General features: G+C 49.2%; 1 protein-coding gene across 4 annotated transcripts in view; it reads left to right on the top strand.

Annotated features, from left to right (window-relative positions):
- JPT2 (Jupiter microtubule associated homolog 2) overlaps positions 1-19,629 on the top strand; it is a 239,269-nt gene extending 219,640 nt beyond the window's left edge. For all 4 annotated transcript variants that reach the window (XM_085628161.1, XM_085628160.1, XM_085628158.1 and 1 more), the window contains exons 4-5: positions 17,056-17,107; positions 17,200-19,629. In XM_085628161.1, the coding sequence (XP_085484287.1) occupies positions 17,056-17,107; positions 17,200-17,381 (234 nt within the window). In that variant the 3' untranslated portion in view covers positions 17,382-19,629. The remainder of the gene's footprint in view (positions 1-17,055; positions 17,108-17,199) is intronic.
- Positions 19,630-19,830: the final 201 nt, after the last annotated feature.

The following is a 19,830-nucleotide window of genomic DNA, read 5'->3' as shown; positions in this document are numbered from 1 at the left end:
TGTGTGTGTGTGTGTGTGTGTGTGTGTGTGTGTGTGTGTGTGTGTGTGTGTGTGTGTGTGTGTGTGTGTGTGTGTGTGTGTGTGTGTGTGTGTGTGTGTGTGTGTGTGTGTGTGTGTGTGTGTGTGTGTGTGTGTGTGTGTGTGTGTGTGTGTGTGTGTGTGTGTGTGTGTGTGTGTGTGTGTGTGTGTGTGTGTGTGTGTGTGTGTGTGTGTGTGTGTGTGTGTGTGTGTGTGTGTGTGTGTGTGTGTGTGTGTGTGTGTGTGTGTGTGTGTGTGTGTGTGTTCTAGCCATGCCAAATGTTTGGCTGTGACTGCAGGGGTTGAAATAAATGGATTTTGTTTTCGCAGGTCATCACACAGTGCATGCCAAGTCGCTAATACTCAGTTCTACCATAATTTGACGTTTCTTAACTGGACTTTGCCATACTATCTTCGACTTCATTTTAACCAAAGTACTGCAGATTCCCCACCTTTTGAGTTCCCCTGTGCACCATGATGGATCCGGAAATTCTTTCATCAGTAGCTTCGTCAGTTACTCCTGCGCACTGGGATGTGGCAACATCAGACTGCACGGCAACCTGATCCCTCCTCTGCTAGTGATGACACAGAACTGTATATAGGCATTACCCTTGCGGATCCATAGTTCTTCTCCCAAGCGTACAGTTCTCTCTGACTTCCAAAACGTTTTTTCTAGTGCAACTGTGCTAGGGATGCCTTCTCTGAAGGCTAAAGGCTATAAACCATGTTGCACTTGCAAGAAGCAGATGTTAATTACAAACAACTTTGAAGCTTGATTGGATCAGATACACCAAAAGGCAGACCTCAAAGTCATATGGCAGATGCTACTCGATTCATCCATAGGCCATCAGGGTGCGGGATGCGAAATTGTATGCCACGAAGCACAAGAAAACGAGACCTGTTACATTGCAAGTCATGGATCCATTCCAGCTTAAAGTTGGTGCCAGTCCAGATCCTGGTCCATGCCCCTGGTAAGTCTAAGATGAAGTCCAGTGATCAGCCATCTGACTCCGACTCATCCCACAGCTGGCGCAGGCACACCTTAAATTTAATGCAGCAGCTTCTCAAAACAATTCCCCCTTAAAGTGCCTCACTGGCCCCGTGCATCAGTCAAGGCCCCTTGTCACACTTCAGCCACAGAGTCCTGCACCGATACCAACCAATCCTGTTAGGCCTCTACTCTCTTGCTGGAGGCCACACACGTCCCCATACTAGCCCCATCTCAAGAGGCACCAGATCCAAAACCACTATTGGCCCAAAATATTTGTATTGGCCAATGTCTTGTTCCAGATTTCCTAAGGCACATCTAGTGGTGTTGAACTGTCCAGCAGTACCTCTGCACCAATAGCTTTGCACCTGGAGACCCTATTTGTCTGAGACTTGCCATACAAGACTGTCAGAATGTCCCACATGAAGGGGGTGGTCAGGAAATAGTGGACATTTGCAGATAGTTCCACATGATGGGAATGATGAGGGGAAATCTAGCAATTTGTTGCCCCTCAGTAGCTTGATGATGGACTGTATTTAGACCTCCAAAATGCTAATCGCCCTGACACTTCTCCAGAGACAGAATTGAACAGAAGGAAGTGCCTCCTTTGCTGTAGCAGTACATACTGCAGCTGAGGTGTTTGAACTGCAGTTGCTAACTGTGGAAACAAAGGCTGATCTGCTTGCGGAAATTTTGCAGCCTGGCCCTTCAACTTCAGTGTCTTTATGTGAGGCCCTGACTAGCACTGACTGCGGATTAGTCAAAGCTTTGCTCTGCACAACTAGGAAGTTGCTCCATCACTAGAAGTCCTAGACCTGCTTTTAGCACTGGAAAATCCAGTTGTGTAGGCAGGCTTCAGCCATCAAGGTCAGCCAAATGTCTTTCCAACTGCCCCGCCTAATAGAGATTCAAAGCATACTGATGCTCTTTGCAAGTGGGTGTTCTCCATCATAAGCTTAGCATATTGGGCTGATCCACTCACGCCCCCTTGGAATATGGTGAGCAAGAGCATGTCCACCCTTCCTGAAATGATTCAGAAGTCCTTCACACAAACAATCCATGATAGGGAGGACGTCGCTAAATGCATTTTGCTGGCCATGCTGGACACCACAGACTAGGTGATTATGTGGGTACTGTGTGCTGATTTGTTGACATATTGTGAGTTTTCTTGAGACATGCAGGCATTCCTCATGTACAGGCCATTTAATGGCTCCAGGCTGTTGGTAACATGGTAGACTTACCTTTTGGAGAGATTTACGACAGCCAAAGCACAGCCTGATTCTTTGGCTTGCTCTCTCCACCAACAATACCAGTAGTGTAAGGGTTGCTCCCATGGCCTGCGTTACCACCTGAGGCGGCTGTCTCAGCCTGTGCAGCAGCCTGCCATACCGTATCTCAGTCCATGGGATGTTGTTGTTGCAGAGGAAGATTCCCTGTTAGAGTTGCCTGCGGTGTCGGGGCAGTAGTTAGGTGGTGTTTGTGGGAGGCACTTATACCTTCCTAGCTGGTGTGTGGTTACCTCACCTCAGTGCTGTGTGCTGTGCATGATGTCCTTCATAACTATGCCCTTCCCACCAACTATCTTTTTTTTCTTTATCAGAACATGCCTCCATCCTTGACAAAGAGGTCTTCATTGTCAGACAAAAGACACTCCCCCCGAGAAGGGGAGTGGCATTGGGTGCAACTGTGGTTACTTCCTGGTGCCCAAAATCAACGACCAGCTCAGAACAATTTAGAAGTTTTGCACCTTGAAAACCTTTCATTGGAAGGACAAATTAAAAATGGTAGCCCTGGCGCACTTCCTCTCAGCCCTTGATCCTGGGGATTGGTTGATGTCCTTGGACTTGCAGGATGTGCACTTTCATGTAACTATCATTCGGTTTCTGTGCTTTGTGGTGGGGAACACATTCAGTTCACCTTCCTGCCCTTTGCCCCTACTTCAAGCCCAGTGGTGCTTACGAAGGTGATTGCAGTGGTCACGGCCCATCTTTTCATGTTGGGAGTGTACATATTCCTGTACCTCAACGACCTTCAGTCAGTTGTGGACCACTTGCAGATTACTGTCTCGCTCCTTTTTTCCTCTAGCATTCTCAATCAACAAGCAGAAATCATTACTTTGGCCAGTGCAGAGGCCTCCCTTTATAGGGTCCATTCTGGGTCCATTTTGTACACAGTGGTGTGCAAAGCCGTTCCACCCATGCAAAGAGTCTGGTACATCGAGTATATGACCCTTAAGCTTCAAGCTCTACCCTGTGTTCTATCTCGAACAGTTCTGAGGCCTCCTGGCTTCATGTATTGACTTGGCTTCTTATGCCCCTTGGCACATAAAACTGCAGTGTGGCCTTAGACACCGTGTTCCATGGTCTTCTACTGAAACAACTGTGGCAGTACGGTGTTGGGTGTCTGGCTACTGAATGGCTGGTAGGCTATCTCCAGAATCGCACATTTCAGGTGCTACTTCCGCCATGCACTTCGTAGATCCTCCTACTGCAGCAAGGAGTACACAGGGCTCAGCCTTGAGTGACTTTATTTAATCTATATATGCGCCCCCTAGCTGATGTAGTCAAGCGTCATGACATTAAGATCGTGTCATATGCTGACAACGCTCAGATAATTATCACTGACGCAGGACAAAGGCACTGCAGCGGATGGTTTTAGAGCATGTCTGGTGGATTTAGCTGAATGGATGAACACCACCTGCCTGAGACTTAATGCTGGTAAGACCGAATTGTTGGTTGTAGGGAAGCAACCATTGTTATGGTCATCTGTCTGGTGGCTAGACAACCTAGGCTCAACACGTTCTCCTCCTAATCAAAAAGTTAAAAACCTGGGCTTCGTATTTGAGTGTACCCTGTCTTGTGGCTGGTAGAGGCCCTGGCTGAAACATGCTTCGGTATCTTTAAAATACTTCAAAAGATCTTGGGGCTCCTTCCTGATTAGGCAAGGAAGACAGTAGTTCAATGCCATTTTAGTATCCAGACTGGATTACTGGAATTTCCTTTATCTCTGGGTTACTCAGGATAGACTGAAAAAACTTCAGATGGTCCAGAATGCTACTGCACGAATGCTCCTGAATATTCCTAGATACACACCTATGGGCGATGCCCTTTTTAGTCTCCATTGGCTCCCTATTATGGAAAGAGTCTCCTTAAAGACGCCCCACATTGCCCATAAAACCTTGAATCCGAGAGGTCCTCATTACCTTTTGCCCCTGATTAGATGGTACCATCCAAATAGATGCCTCAGGGGCAGCGCTGACTGTGATCCCTAAGATAGAATGAGCATGTTTGGGTTGCTGCTCCTTCAGCTATCTAGCAGCTATCTAGCAGTTGTGGAACTCCCTCCCTTCTGAGCTGAGACTAGAACCCTCGAAAACCATGTTCTGGAGAAAACTCAAAACTTGTTTTTTGACATTTGTAATAGCACTGGATCAATTGCAGAACCTTTGTGGTCTATGGAAACCTAGTGTGGGGACACTCTGACTGGAGTAACCATGCACTTTATAAAAACCCATAACATAACCTCCACCTTCTATGGGCCCAGCACTGGGAGTGCTCCTTGGACAGCATCCTTTTGTCAGATGAGCGGTCTCCTGACTCCAGAAGTGGCAGGTTGAGCTTTTTGTTTTCTACAGTTTTCACCTCAGGATGCCACCGGAGACTTTTTTCATCTACCGTGGAACTCCCGTCTCATTTATGGTTCCTGCCTGTACTTTCCTGGCACCTGAAGAAGACAAGAAGGGACTAGGCTCAGCTCACCATTATAGCCCCTGACTGGCCCAGAGGATCTGGTACACCAAACTAAGTGACTGTCTGCCCTCTGCTCCATCTACCCTTTCTGAAATACCTGCTGTCCAAGCAACAGGGTAAAGTTGTACATCCAAATCTACATTAATGGAGAACAAGCGGAAATAGTTGAGTGGATATGATCTGCTTGATAAAGTAGTGAAACTCATCTTGGCTGCTTGTGGTCTGCCCCATAGTCAATCTATTTTAGATGTTGGGAAAAGCTTGAGGCCTTCTGGGAGGACTGTTAGGGTCAGTCAGCTGTAGATTAAACTTTCCAATGCTATTCTGGTAGTCCTGTCTTTAGCCCAACACGTCCTTTCTTTGGGGATCAGTTTAAGGTACATTTTCGATCCTTTCAACCTTTCTTCATTTGTCTGCTCAGTCCTCTCTATTGAAATGTCCAGTTGTGATGCTTCTTTTGAAAGGTCTTGCATATGTTTGTCTGTGCCTTTTTGTTATAATGTAGTGGGATTTTAATCTGGTTTTTACCTCCTTAATGTGCACACCTCTCAAGCCTATGCATGACAGTGTGGATTCAGATCCTTAAAACTGCCTTTCTCACTTGGATTACTTCTCAGTGCTATGTTGATAAACGTCAGGTGCGGTCAGTGCAGCTGCTATATACCACCTTCTTTACGGACAATCTGGTGCTTTTGTCTCTGGCATCATTTCTGCCAGAAGTGGTATTGCCTTTCTATGTGTTATGTCATCTTGATTTGTAGATTGCTTATTCACTCCCATTGTAGTATCCTGGCTCTAAAATATTATTGAACTGTATTGAAGCAGGGAGGGTGGTGAAAAGGGGTACCAGGAAGGATTACAAGAGCTAGGTTTAAACTTCTATTGAACGATTTTTTAATTTTCCATTAGTCTGATGGGAAGGGAAAGGGGGTTCCAGTTATGGGCTGCCAGATAAGAGAAAAAGCATCCTCCAAATGTTAGAAAGTAAATAAGTGGAACATTATCCAATTGTAAGGTAGAGAAGCAGAGCTTATGGGAAGGTTTGCCGAACGAAATTCTTCTGTTAAAGACAGAGTGCACCTGTATTGTGGAGAATCTTTTGTGGATTTGACAAATACGTTGCGGCGTTTTGAACATTTTGCAGTCTCTTCATGCTGTAGGCAGGGATACTTATTTAGAAGGTTTTACCGTTGATCAGGTGGCTGTTAATCATAGTTCAGCAAAAAGAATCCGTAGATGACGGATCAAAAGAACCTAGCCAAGAAAAACGGGGGATTCACCAGTTGGGTGAAAAAACACCTCTACTGGTAGAAAAGAAGAAAAAATTCTTTTCTCGAGTCCTCTCACTCACCCAGGGTTGCCCCTAGGTGACATGCTTCATCATTGGGGCCATCCCAAACATCTATTGCTTGGGGCGTGCTGTGACTTGCAGAGTTACGTAGGAGCACTTACTTTGTGAGGATATGTGTAGTGCAGTGTAGGGGGAGTGGTGTAAGTGATGTTTAAAAAAATTACCTAACTAGTGAGTTAATGTTTTATTCCTGCTCCTAGTTGGTTAGGATAAAAAGGGGTTAATAAAAGGGAAAAGTAACTTATGTAATTACAATCCCTATTATTGTGTCGACATGTTTCAAGGTATCCCCTAAACCTCTTCTTCAGGACAACAAAGGGACCAGCCCTTTGTGTACCACTCAGTGCAGGACCTATAATAAAGTGAAATGTAAATTATGAATGCACACCTATTGTGTGAGCATTGGGAAAAAAATATACATACGGTTGATTCTGAACACGTAGTATCTTTCATGGGGAAGAAAAAGCAAAATGCAATTTAATACATACTGCCTGCTCACCGCTCTTGTGGGCAGGTTAAAGCGTTACACTGCGCGTAAAAGAAGGTACTTCAAAATAAAGTGTAAGTGCCCTTGAAAGTAAACTTAATTAGTGCTTAGATCCTATGTGGGTTAATATACCACACTCTATATCTCTATTGTGAGCAAGCCAGGTTTAAAAGGCATAATTAAAAACACTTGTGGTCAAGGATAAAACAGGATGCACACAACATGTAACATAAAATCAATTTATTTTTGAAACTTACTTATTTTGTGGCAAAAATAGGCCTCATGCTCTGTCTGGGTGGAGGGCCTGTAGAAACCCTATATTATAATAAGAATACACAAAGGAATGAGATTATAAGGATTTGTTTTAAGCCATTCATCTCTTGTGCCTTCCTCTAACTGGTTTGAAAAAGCAATAAGAAATGCAGTGAAAATTCGGTCCGGTGGTAGGGAAAACTGTGGTAGCTATCTTGGAGTCAGATAAGGGATTCTGTCCGTGGAGACCATTTTTAAACTTTCGCTTGAGGGGGGCCTCCGGCTGGGACACGCCTGCATCTGAATGAGTAGCGCTGGCCACCATGTTAAGGTCAGGCACGTCGGGCAAGTCCCCGGAATGCCACCGATACCCAGGAGCAAACCGATCACTCAAAGTGCTGCCCCCCCACCCGCCACCATTTGAATCCTCATGGGCCGGTTTAAAGATTTCAGATTCAGCTCACCTGCATGGTTGCATGCTAATTGGTGCCGGGGTGGGGGAGAAGGTTTCAGGGACTCAAGACTGTTATGGGCCTTCAAGCCGCCCCGGCCGCCATGTTAAGGTCAAGACAGTGAACCGGCACGGCCTCATCAGCAGCAATTCATGTGGGGTGCAGTGGGCAACGACCTCTAGATCCGTGGCCACAGAGCTCTCCCCACCCCGCGACGGCCGCGAAAGCCGGCGGGCGCCATCTTAGGGTCAGGTTTCTTCTACGGCTCCAGAAAATCGTTGTGGGAGCGCGAAAACTGGAGAGCCCCCCGCCCGACACCTCCTGTGTATGAAGCAACGGATCCCTCTTCACTGCGGTGGCAACATGCAGCACGAGTCGCGCACCTGGCTGCGTCAGGCTCCTACCAGCAGGACGAAAGGGCAGTTCCTTGCCACCGATCCAGCGCCCCAACGCCTCACGCAGATTATCTCTATAATCTGCGCCTCCAACCAACAGATCCATGCCCTCCGGTCGCCTCCCCGGGAGCCGTGCTTCTCTGTGTGGTTAGGATGCAGGGGTTTTACGGCCAGACGTGAGCTCATCTGAGCGGGCAGGAGCCCCAGGGGGAGACGTTCGCCATCTTGCACTCAGGCCACCGGCACTCGTTCTGAAATTTAGACTTTCTGAAGTCACCCCCCTTTTAAAAAAAAATACAAACAATATGGTGGACCGTTTTCACCACAAAACGACTGTGCGTTACACGCTCTAGTGTCTAACAGCACGAGGACATGACTTGGCTGTTTTTTAAGACTACTTATACCGGTACCGAGGCACAGACACGCTAAGATGCGGTCCGCCTTGGGAATGAATAGGTCGTAATGACGGAGGGTTGCTGAGCACAGTAAGACTTTTTTTTCTCCCAACAGGAATCTACATAACCTTTATTTCCCGCATTTTCACTGCATTTCTTATTCCTTTTTCAAACCAGTTAGAGGAAGGCACAAGAGATGAATGGCTTAAAACAAATCCTTATTATCTCATTCCTTAGTGTGTTTCTTATTATAATATAGGGTTTCTACAGGCCCCTCCACCCAGACAGACCATGAGGTGTTTTTTTTGCCACAAAATAAGTAAGTTTAAAAAAGAAATTGTTTTTATGTTACATGTTGTGTGCGTCCTGTTTTGTCCTGGACCACAAGTGTTTTTTTTTTTTTTTTGAAACCGTTTATTACATTTTAAAAAGGTTACAAGTATGGGCCTACAACCATCCGGCCGGCCGCTAGAGTGGCAGAAGCATATGACATACCTACAGTAAGAGTCTCTTGGCGGTGCAGATTGGTAAATCAGGAGATATCAATAGCGCAGGCCACATAACTCCAAGCCCACAATACGGTTTCCTTTTTTCAAAACAGAACAACACAAAAAACCACACCCGCAAGGCAACCCGCCATCCAAAGTGACGGCACGTGCTCCTTAAGTGGGGGATCCCAACCAGCAGCCAAACTCTGAAGAGGGGAATGGGAATAGATCAGGGACTGGGGAACCACATGCCCGTGGCTGAGGGAGGGGGTCGGCTAGGGGGACGGAGCTGGTGAGGCGGCCGGTAGCAGTGGCGGCTCACAAATACCCCCGCGATAGGCGTTCCAGGGGCCCCAGATTTTCACCCACGCCCCAGGCTTACCCCTCGCCACATACACTACCTTTTCACGAAACATACACCAATCCATATGTTCTTTCCAGGCCAACACCGCTGGGGGCCTCTGGGATCCCCACAATTGAGCAATGTCACGCTTAGCTATCATGTATCCCAGAGTCACCCACCGCGTCTGCGGGACCGAATAGTCATTTGGTTCCCACACATTCAGCAAGCATCTCCTCGCTTCAGGCAACAGCGCGACACGCGTCACCACACGCAGGACCTCATGCACACCACGCCAGAATCGCTCCACCTTTGGGCATTCCCACAGAATATGCATGAAAGTTGCCAAGGCACCACAGCCACGCTTACACAATCCGTCGCCAACAAAGCCCATACGTAGAAGCCTTGGCCCCGTCACGTAAACCCGGTGGAGGATCTTAAGCTGGACGAAGCGAAGGCGAGCCGGGATGGCCACCTCCTTCGGAGAGGCCACCGCGGAAATCCAGTCCTCGTCGTCCAGTTCCAGCCCGTCGGCAACCCAGGCCTCGCGGAGACTAGTCAGCAGGCACGATCTGTCATTGATCAGTTTTTTATATATAAGGGAGATCGTGCTGTCTGGGACATGGCCATCCAGCACTCTGTCCTCCAGGGGGGAAGACTCCGGAATGGACGCGACATCAGGGAAGACGGAGCCCAGCGCGTGGCGGACTTGTAAGTACCGAAAGTACTCACTGCCTTGCAGCTGAAATTCCGTCTGCAGCGTCTCAAAAGTTTTGAATCCCCCCCTCGTCCAGAGATCTCCCACTGTGCTGATTCCGATCGTGTCCCACTTCTCGAAGCCCTTCGATGTCCACAGGGAGCCCAACCTCTCAGACGCATATAGCGGTGTCGCCCGGGTCAAACGGTCCTTCCACCCCATAGCTGCATTAGCCGCGTGCCAGACACGCACCATGACACGCGTCGGTCCCGTCAGACGGGAGTCGGGCGCGCCAGAGTAGAGCGCTCGATTGTAGTCGCCACCGGGCAGGAGCATCTTGTCCATTTCAAATGCCGGGTTCAGGGCGGGCCCGTAAAGGCCATGATTAATCGCAGCTAGCTGGGAGGCCCAGTAATACCGTTTAATGTCCGGGAGGGCAACCCCCCCCATCGTACCACGGGAGCGTCAATTTAGCCAGAGCAATACGTGGCCTCCCGTCCCAGAACAGGCGCCGCTGCAGGCTCTCCACCTCACGGAAGTAGCGCGCCGGAACCAAGTCCATAGTGTTCTGGAGCGCGTACAGAAAGCGCGGCAAGGACATCATCTTAAACAAGGCCGCTCGGCCAAGCGGCGAGAGCGGAAGACGCCGCCAACGCGCAACGTCCTCCCGCAGGCGCTGGAGGGGGGGTAGCAAGTTCCGCTCGTAGCGGGCCTCCGGGTCTAGAGTAATATATATACCCAGGTACCGGAACCCCTGGGAGGCAATCTGGATCGGGCAGTCCCGTGGTAGGGCCGGAGCCTCCCCGGAAAGCACATATACGCAGGATTTCGCCCAGTTGATGACAAGGCCTGAGTTACGACCGAAGGAGCGCAAAACATCTACCAGGACAATCAGCGAGTTACGCGGGGAGGCGAGATACAAAAGGATATCATCGGCGTAGAGGGACACGCGGTCCTCATGCTCGGGGGTCCAGCGGAGACCACGGATAGAGGGGTGCCATCGCAGCCACTCCGCCAAGGGCTCCAAGGCCAATGCAAACAGGAGCGGCGACAAGGGGCAACCCTGACGCGTGCCCCGCCCCAGCGCGAAGGGGGCCGAGACTCGCCCATTCACCACCACCTGCGCCAATGGGCCCGAGTACAACAATTTGACCCAGCTAATGAATCCCGGTCCAAATCCAAATTTCGCCAGCATCGCCCAGATGTATGGCCATTCAAGCGTGTCAAACGCCATGGTGGCGTCCAAGGACGCCAAGATGGCCGGCTCCCGCACAGACGGGACACGCGCGAGCACCCCGTGCAAGCGTCGCAGATTAAGAGCCGTGTTGCGATGGGGTATAAAGCCAGATTGGTCTTGGTGGACCAAATCGCCCACCACGCCGACCAGCCGGTTGGCCAGCACCTTGGCGAGGATTTTGGGCTCCGCGTTCAAGAGCGAGATAGGCCTATAGGATGTAACCCGCTCACGGGGTCTCCCCTCCTTGTGGATCACCACGATTGTGGCCAGACGCTGGTCCGGCGGGAGGGAACCCTGCGAGTGGGCCGCCAGGAACATCGCGCGCAGGTGGGGCGCCAGTACATCCGGTCGCAGCTTGTAAAGCTCGATGGGGATACCATTGGGGCCCATGGCCTTGCCGGATGCGACCGAGCGAATAGCCAGGGCAATTTAGTCCGAGGTGGGAGGAGCGTCCAGCAAATCCCTGTCCTCCACCGTAAGGGAGGGCAGCGCGATGTCCCGAAGCAGGGCATGGGAATCTTCCTCCGAGCAGGGAGAAACCGGGGAGTACACCTCGCGGAAGTAATCCGCGAAGCAGGAGACAATGGCTTCCGGCTCGGTGACACGCACACCATCCATCCCCTCAATCAAAGGGACCACACGACTCGCTCTCTCCCTCTTGTCCAACCACGCAATCAATTTACCAGCCTTATCACCCACATCATACAATCGCCCCTGTTGCTCTCTACTGAGGCCCCTGGCCGCCTCCGTGACGAGGGCCCTATAGGCCGCCTGCTTGAGGTGCAGAACATGCAACTTGGCGTCCGTTACCCCGCTCCCCAGGTCACCCTCTAGTTCCGCAATTTCGGCCTCCACCCGGGTTACCTCCTCCCGCTCGCGCCTCCGGGCATGGGAGATAAAGGAGAGGGCCTCCCCTCTGAGAACTACCTTAAAAGCCTCCCACAGGGAGATGGCCGAAGGGACAGACCCCACATTCTCATCAAAGTATCGCTGTAAGGATTTGATTAAGTCGGCACGAATAGTGGGGTCACGCAAGTACCAAGCATTGATTGGAGCCACCCTGCCCTCCCCCCTAGGGAAGACATCGAAATGTAACAGTAATGGGGAGTGATCTGAAATGCCCCGCGCCAGATGGCACACCTCTCCCACCCTCCCAGCATAGGCCGCCGGGACAAGGATGTAATCAAGCCGCGAGAGGCTACCATGGGCACCCGAGTGGAAGGTGTATTGCCGCTGTGCGGGATGCTTTAGTCGCCAGCAATCCACCAGGCCCAGTGTATCTAAAAGGCCGGACAGCCAGGCCTGTGCCCGGGGGAGGTCCCTAGGGGGATGGCGATCCATAGACCCAGAAACTACCGCATTGAAGTCTCCCCCAACCACCAGCAGGCCACCCGGGAGGTCCAGGAGGAGGCGCCCCAAGTCCGCGAATGTAGTAGATTGTAACCCAGGCGGGACGTACACTGATATAAAAACAAACACTCTACCCTCCATTCTACCCACCAGAACAGTGTAGCGTCCCCTCTCATCATGGCGCACCTCATCAATCTCCAACGGGAGCGAGTTCTTGATCATGATACCCACCCCCCGCGAGCCCGAGGTGAAGCCCGAGTGGGCCACCAAACGATAGCCTCGCCGATTCATGGCATGAAAGGAGTTACCTATAAGGTGTGTCTCCTGCAGGAAGATAACATCTGGTGAGATACGTTTCAGGTACTGCAGGACCACACCACGCTTAATCCTGTCCCCCAGGCCGTTAACATTCCATGACAACACAGTCAAATCCCTACCCCCCATCATACGTAGAAGCAATCAGTCGTCCCCCACAGAGCATCTCGAGAGCAACAATACAGTAAAGGGCTTGCCTTGCGGTGCAAACAAACAACACACCCCCCCCACCCCCCCATCCCAACAGAACTCCCCCCTCCCTGCACCCCTGCATGAGCCCAGACAGCCCCCCCAAAGTGCAGTGTGCCTGTCGCCCCATAGATGAAAAACTAACTAGTCCCCCAGAGGAGGAGGGAAGCCCCCAACAGACCCCACACGACCTCCATAGGAGGGGAACATAAACGATCAGTAAATGGTAAAGGAATGTTGTCCAGAGCAAGGCCTATTCTTCACCCCTCAGTTCTGATCCGGCGGGCCCTCCCCGCCAACCGCACCCCCCCCACCCCCTCGGCCCCGATCTCCAGGCAGAGTGTCCAACCAGTCCCCAGCCGCCTCGGGTCGGTCAAAAAAGTGCGTGCGCCCATCCACCTCCACCCTTAGCTTAGCTGGAAAAAGCATTGAGTACTTAAGGTTCAGGTCCCGTAGGCGACGTTTAACTCCGAGAAAACTCAGTCTCTGTTTTTGGACCGCCGGAGTAAAGTCTGGGTAGAAATGCACATCCATGTTATCAAGCTTGACCGGTCCCTGTTGCCTGGAGGTCTGCAGGATAGCGTCTCTGTCCCGAAAATTAAAAATCCGGGCAATGAGAGGCCGCGGCGGGGCACCGGTCTTAGGTCTGCCCCCAGGGACCCGGTGAGCACGTTCCACCGCAAAAAGCTTACTCAGCCCCCGGGGCTGGAGATGGGTAAGGATCAATTCTTCCACAAAAAGATCTGCCGCCTCCGCCTCTCGTCCCTCCGGCACCCCCACAATGCGAACGTTATTCCTCCGGGCCCGACCCTCGGAATCCTCCAGTCGCCGGTCCATCAGGGCGCTCGCCTGGCCAAGCCGGCGCACCTCCTTTTGGAGGGCCACCACGTCCGTCGTGAGGCTCGTTGTGGTGTGGGCCAGGGAATCGACCCGGTCGTTGGTTTTGGACAAGTCAGCCCTCACAAGGCTAACATCCACCAGGACCGAGTCTATCTTTTGCGCTAGGGTGTCGAAGCGCTGGTCCACCGAGGCCTTCATCTCTGCGATGGCGCCCATGACGTCCCGGAGGGTCAGATCCACCGGTTGAGCAGATGCCTCCGTCGGGCCCGCCGGGGATGTGCGCGATGTCTCCGGAGATCCCTTCTGGAGGGTGTAGCGGTCCATACTGTTGGATTGAGGCGCCGGGCCACGGCGGGTCGTCTTCACCTTCGCCCGGTCGCCATCTTGTTTGGTGGACATGCCTGCTCTCCCACCGTCGTGCCAATCTCCTCGAAAGGGCCGATAAACCAGTTCACGGGTTCCGGGGGGGGGGGAGGGCGACCACTGGACCGCAGGACGACTCACGGCCGGCGGGTCAGCCGGGCACCTGGACAAGGCCACACCACCGCACCCCGCTCCGCAACCCTACCTCGCTTGAGGGCAAGGAGAGCGCAAAAGCGAAAGTGAAAGCGCGGGATACGCGAGTCGCCCAGCCCTGCCCGCCGCTGTTGTTCGCTTTGTCCCCGGATCGCCCCACTACTCCAATCCGGGGGGCCAGCGCGGAGAAGGCCGCAACCTGTCCGGGGTCCGATTCGAAAACGAAAAACGGATGGCGCCTCAGCTCGGGTTCACCGATACAGTCCCCTCAACAAGGACAGGATATAGCCAGGATTAATGCAGGAGGTCGTGGAGGTCCTCGGGAGCCTCGCACCTACGCGGCCATCTTGGTTGCGCGCAGGGCTCCTCCCCCACAAGTGTTTTTAATTATGTCTTTTAAACCTTGCTTGCTCACAATAGAGATATCAAGTGTGGTATATTAACCCACACAGGATCTAAGCACTAATTAAGTTTACTTTCAAGGGCATTTACACCATATTATGAAGTACCTTCTTTTACACGCAGTGTAACGCCTGAACTTGCCCACAAGAGCGGTTGTCAGGCAGTATGTATTAAATTGCATTTTACTTTTTCTTCCTCATGACAGATACTACGTGTTCAGAATCAACCGTATGTATATTTTTTTCCCAATGCTCCCACAATAGGTGTGCATTCATAATTTATATTTCACTTTATTATAGGTCCTGCACTGAGTGGTACACAAAGGGCTGGTCCCTTTGTTGTCCTGAAGAAGAGGTTTAGGGGATACCTTGAAACATGTCGACACAATACTAGGGATTGTAATTACATAAGTTACTTTTCCCTTTTATTAACTCCTGTTTATCCTTACCAACTTGGAGCAGGAAAAAACATTAGCTCACTAGTTAGGTAATTTTTTAAACCTCACTTACACCACTCCCCCTACACTGCACTACACATATCCTCACAAAGTAAGTGCTCCTACGTAACTCCGCAAGTCGCAGCACGCCCCAAGCAATAGATGTATGGGATGGCCCCAATGATGAAGCATGTCACCTAGGGGCAACCCTGGGTGAGTGAGGGGACTCAAGAAAAGAAATTTTTCTTTTCTACCAGTAGAGGTGGTTTTTCACCCAATTGGTGAATCGCCCGTTTTTCTTGGCTAGGTTCTTTTGGACCGTCATCTACAGTTTCTTTTTGCCGAACTCTGATCACCCAGGAGGGTGAACCTAGCCCAATCCTCCTCCTAATTTTGATTGGCTGTTAATCCTAGCCTGTGTGAAAATGATGCTGATGGGAAGTGATTTGAATGCTTTGTAGACCATTTTAAGGATATCGGTATATCGGTGCAGGATGAAGACACAAAAGAAACTTCATCAGCCATTTAGAGATTTGTAACCATGATAATGCCAATATTCCTGGGTGAGTTTGTTGGATGAAGTATACCCCGATGTCCTTGGGCCACAAGCTCATGAACTAATAGGCTTTGGTTTTCCCAAAGAGGATTACATCTGCTTTTTCTTCATTAAGCTTGAGGCCAATTAGCCTTCAACTAGAGGTCAACGTGGGACAAACCAGCACAGACGTTTGATTGCATTTCAGTTAGATTCTTTGTGATGGAGACAATCAAGTATGTATTGTCCGCATATACTATATATCAAAGCCAAAGTATCGGATTATCCCAGCCAAAGGGCTCTTGAAAAAAGTTGGGTTCAAAGAAGAACCCTGAGGGGCACGGCCTTGGGACCTGGTAGTATCGGAGTGGTAAAGGAGGGACACAGCAGTTTGATATCGATGTGGGGTAGTCCGTTATCCCCCTCTTTCTGCTGCATCCTTCTAAGGAGGAGGAGAGCGTTTTAGCAGTCCAAACCTGAGAGAGTCTTTGTCACTATATCAATTGAGATAAGGTAAGTGGATGACCAACTTTTTGTGTGGTTCATTGGTGCCAAGAAGGGAAGAGCACTTCAGGGGCAGACCTTATTGAGATGGATCATTCTTTGCATACAGGTGTGCTATACCTAGGCCAAGGAGCCTCCGGAGGTCTTTGGGATCTTTTTAACATATCTAAGGCTGCCACTGCTTGGCCAGGGGTGTAGCGGTTCTAGACACCTCCTAGGCGACTACATGGGCATCTGTCCACACTTCACCAGGTATTATTGCCTTTACTTACTTGTCCTTAGGATGGGCATTTTGCCTGCTTCGTCTTGCAGTATATTTCCTTGTGTGAAGTTGACTCCTAAGACCCTCCACCTTTTTGGAGGCTCTACTTGGGTGTCTTTTCAAATAGTGAGGAAACTGCATTTAGAAGTGCCTCTCGGAAGAACAGGCTTCTTACCTTTGCTAACACTTTTTATAGTCAAAATACAGTCTCACCACAAATTCCTCACGGACCTGCTCCTCGTGTAAGGACGTGGAATGCTCTGACATCAGCGCAAAGGAGTGGTGCCTCGGACCCTGCGATGACAGAATGAGCCTTCATTGAGTCTGATGGTGCCACCTACCAGCACACGAGCAATTTCTTGCTAAAGTTTCCGGATCTAATCTGTTGCCTGGGGAAATTCAAAAGGTGTGGAATCTGTGAATAGTTTCCTCCAACAATAGCGTTACCAAAGGTAAGTAACTTGTTTGTTTCGGCATTGGTGATAATGCAGGTAGTGCCAGTCTCCTTGGGACATTTGTTAGTAGTTAATCGCATGCATTTTCTCCAAACTCTCCTTTATAGACTTGTTAAATCCTGCATTACTCCTTGGGGTTTGTGACATGTAAATGTGTGACTTTACATTTGGGTGCATTGAACCCTTCATTCAGGGTGTGAACTTTGACTGGTCATTAATTGAAAGAAAGCGATATGTTATTGTCAATTTTCTCTTATATGTAATTAACAAATTAATCCTATTGCAGTCCAAATCTTGAGAGTTGATCATGCACTTGCCTGCTCTACTTTGAGTTCCAAACAGACCCCAGCATAAGAAAACACCACTTTGTTTCTCTTACTCTGTCCTCTTCTTGTGTCGCAGGATAACATTTCCTTGTATGGGAGAGAAGAAGAAGTCAGAAAGCCTGTGCCAGGTGAGCTTCTGCACTTGACGGTTTATTTAGAATGAATGTTTAATCCATGTGTGTTAAAACAGTGCTGTCCATATGTTTCTCTTTGTGAGCAGCTTCAGAAAATTCCAGGGAGCAGGTGGATATTAAAGAGAAGAAAGACCTGAGAAAAGAGGAACAAGCCAAGGAGCCTGGGCCCTCAATTACTGACCATGAGCCCAGATTAGGACCGGTACCACGCTCTCACAACAAAGTCCTCAACCCACCCGGGGGCAAATCCAGCATCACCTTTTATTAATAACGCCTGAATGTCAGCAGCGCACTCTGCATGGAACAGCCTGTTGAATCTCGGCGTTGGTTCTTGGAGGAAGGGTGTATGAGCAGCACTTTAAAGGGGCTTTTGGACTTTATTACAGGAGGTGCATATTCCCTTTGTCAGTACTTCTGGGCGGCCTAGCTCTTCTACTGGTGATAAAATGTAGCATGTTCTTTTGTGGTTCCAAGCTTAGCACAATCACCCTGCTTGTGAAGATTGGCAGTTGAGCAGGCAGCAGTGCAAGTTTTTGTCCAGGAAGCACAGGGGACCTTCTGGAAATCGATGATGCTACTTAATATTTGGTATTTACATTTGCAATGTTCCCTATGCCCCACATTTCTAATCTACGTTTTCCTCCAGCTACCTCCTACTTTTCACTGGTAAGGACAGTTCCTTACCCAGTTTGATTGCTTTGTGAACAAATTTGCAAAGTAGCTTTTTCTGTACATTCTACTAACTGGGAGCAAGGTCCCTGCCACTGGCAAGCAGTAGGAATATTTCTGATGGGGCATGTGGTTACTCTGTATGTTCCAAGATGACACACAGTTGAGTATGCCACCGTCTCCCCCCCCCCCCCCCCCCATCCCCTGCACTGTACAATCTAAAAAAGCCCATTCATGAGGCAACTGCACCAACCTTTTTTAGAAGCGAATTTGAGCTGTTTGTATCATTTTAGGTTTATGGTAATTTCAATGATGGTGTTAAAACCTGACTGAAGTAAGTTTTCGAAGACCAAAAATAATGTGACTGTGCCACTCATTTTGGTTTATAGGTATTTTCACTGCTTGTAAATTCAATTCTGCTGTGACATTTTTACGATTTTTATTTCAACTACAGTGTCTGGATGCTGCGTGGCGGCACTCATCCCTTCTATTGTCAGTTAGCCTGAGAGGCCTATGAAAGCAATGTCCAGATTTGGAAGCATGAATTTAGTTTGTGCAGTACATTTTTCCACTGAGATTTTGAACAAGGCATGGAAACCTCAAGTGGTCGAAGTGTTTTAGTAAAACAAGATGTTGTGTTGAGGGCAACCGATCTGAGGTCATTGAATGTATATAGCGTTGCTCTTCAGACGCATTTGGTACAGTGTATAGCATATGTAATATGGCTTCTACTACATTTTGGCAGTATCCTGTTGAATTGCAAAAAAAGTTTGCAGCATCCCCAGTTGGATTTTTTTGGATGCCCTCATGCTGTCCAGGCACTCAGCCAGGTTTTGCTGGTCTCCTAGTCTTGAGGTAGAAGTTGTAGATGAAGGGCTTCAGATCTCATCACTTAGCATTTATTGCCTTTTTAGGATTATGTACATATTGACATGAACTAAAAACCTTCAGTGCCAATGAATGCCGAGTCAATGCCTTATTGTGAGTGTACCACCACATGCTTTCCTTACTTTGACCAACCGCTTGGGCAGCCCTTTGGGAAGTGCGGACCTCACTCCCTGTGCTCTGGTAAGAGTGCATTTGTATGCAGGAAGCTTGCAATGAATAGTTGGAATAGGAGCTTGCACGTAGAGCGTTGCCCGCCAAAGGCAATGGTGAGAATCTACTACAGACAGGGGAAGGAGGTGGGTAGAAGACATATTTGAAATGTGAATAGCATTTCCCGCCCTGCACTTGAAACTCCTTGCACAACTTGCCACTAGGCATGTTTTCTCTGCTCTTTGCTCGATTTTGCCAAACCGTTGAGGCTCGGGCTTTCTTTTATCACATTTTATGTTTGGGAATGTTTGACCTAAATCTGGGCAGTAGCAATGACTTGGATGTTTTTGTACCAAAGATACCAAAGACTAGGCTTGCTTATCGTTTGGTAAATAAATACTGTCATTTTTTTCATTCCCCATGTCCTCTTTATCAGTAGCGACTTAAAAACGTTTTGTTTAAGGAGAAGGTTTTAAGCATTTTTGCATTTTGCTCAAATTGAATTCGAAGTTTACTGTGTTGCGGTCTCTGTCTCATTTGGCCGCTTCATCTGTGCCTGCGGCTCCAGCCCTTTGCTGCCAAGCCTTCAACAGAGAATTTGTTTATTTTTGTAAGTCACATTTGTATCTTTTCATATCATGTAGCAGCGTTTAATGCGGTCATCATTGCAACATCCCAGCCTGAATCAAGTGTCACTACTGCAGGGAAGAATTGTTTCTCCTGTGAAATAAATGATGCATTTCAAAAATTGTATCAAAAACCGACTGCTCACTATGTACCTCTGAATCAATAAACCTCGATTTTTGTAACGGTTGTTCTCATATTCATTTTGTAGGTCGGTGATTGGGTATCTGAGAGATGTTTCTGAAGAGCAATGTTTAGGAGTATGTATATGAAAACCAGTTTGGTTCCGTTGGTGCCCCAAAGGTTAGGAGGGCAGAGCTGGATCATGTTACATCATTGTGCAAAGAACACCAAATGACTGTATTAGGCAACTGGAGGGAATCTTC

Source organism: Triturus cristatus, chromosome 10 (genome assembly GCF_964204655.1).
Source record: "Triturus cristatus chromosome 10, aTriCri1.1, whole genome shotgun sequence".
In the NCBI taxonomy this organism is placed as follows: domain Eukaryota; kingdom Metazoa; phylum Chordata; class Amphibia; order Caudata; family Salamandridae; genus Triturus; species Triturus cristatus.
The sequence above is the reverse complement of the archived record's forward strand: the minus strand, read 5'-3'. Positions and strand labels throughout refer to the sequence as shown.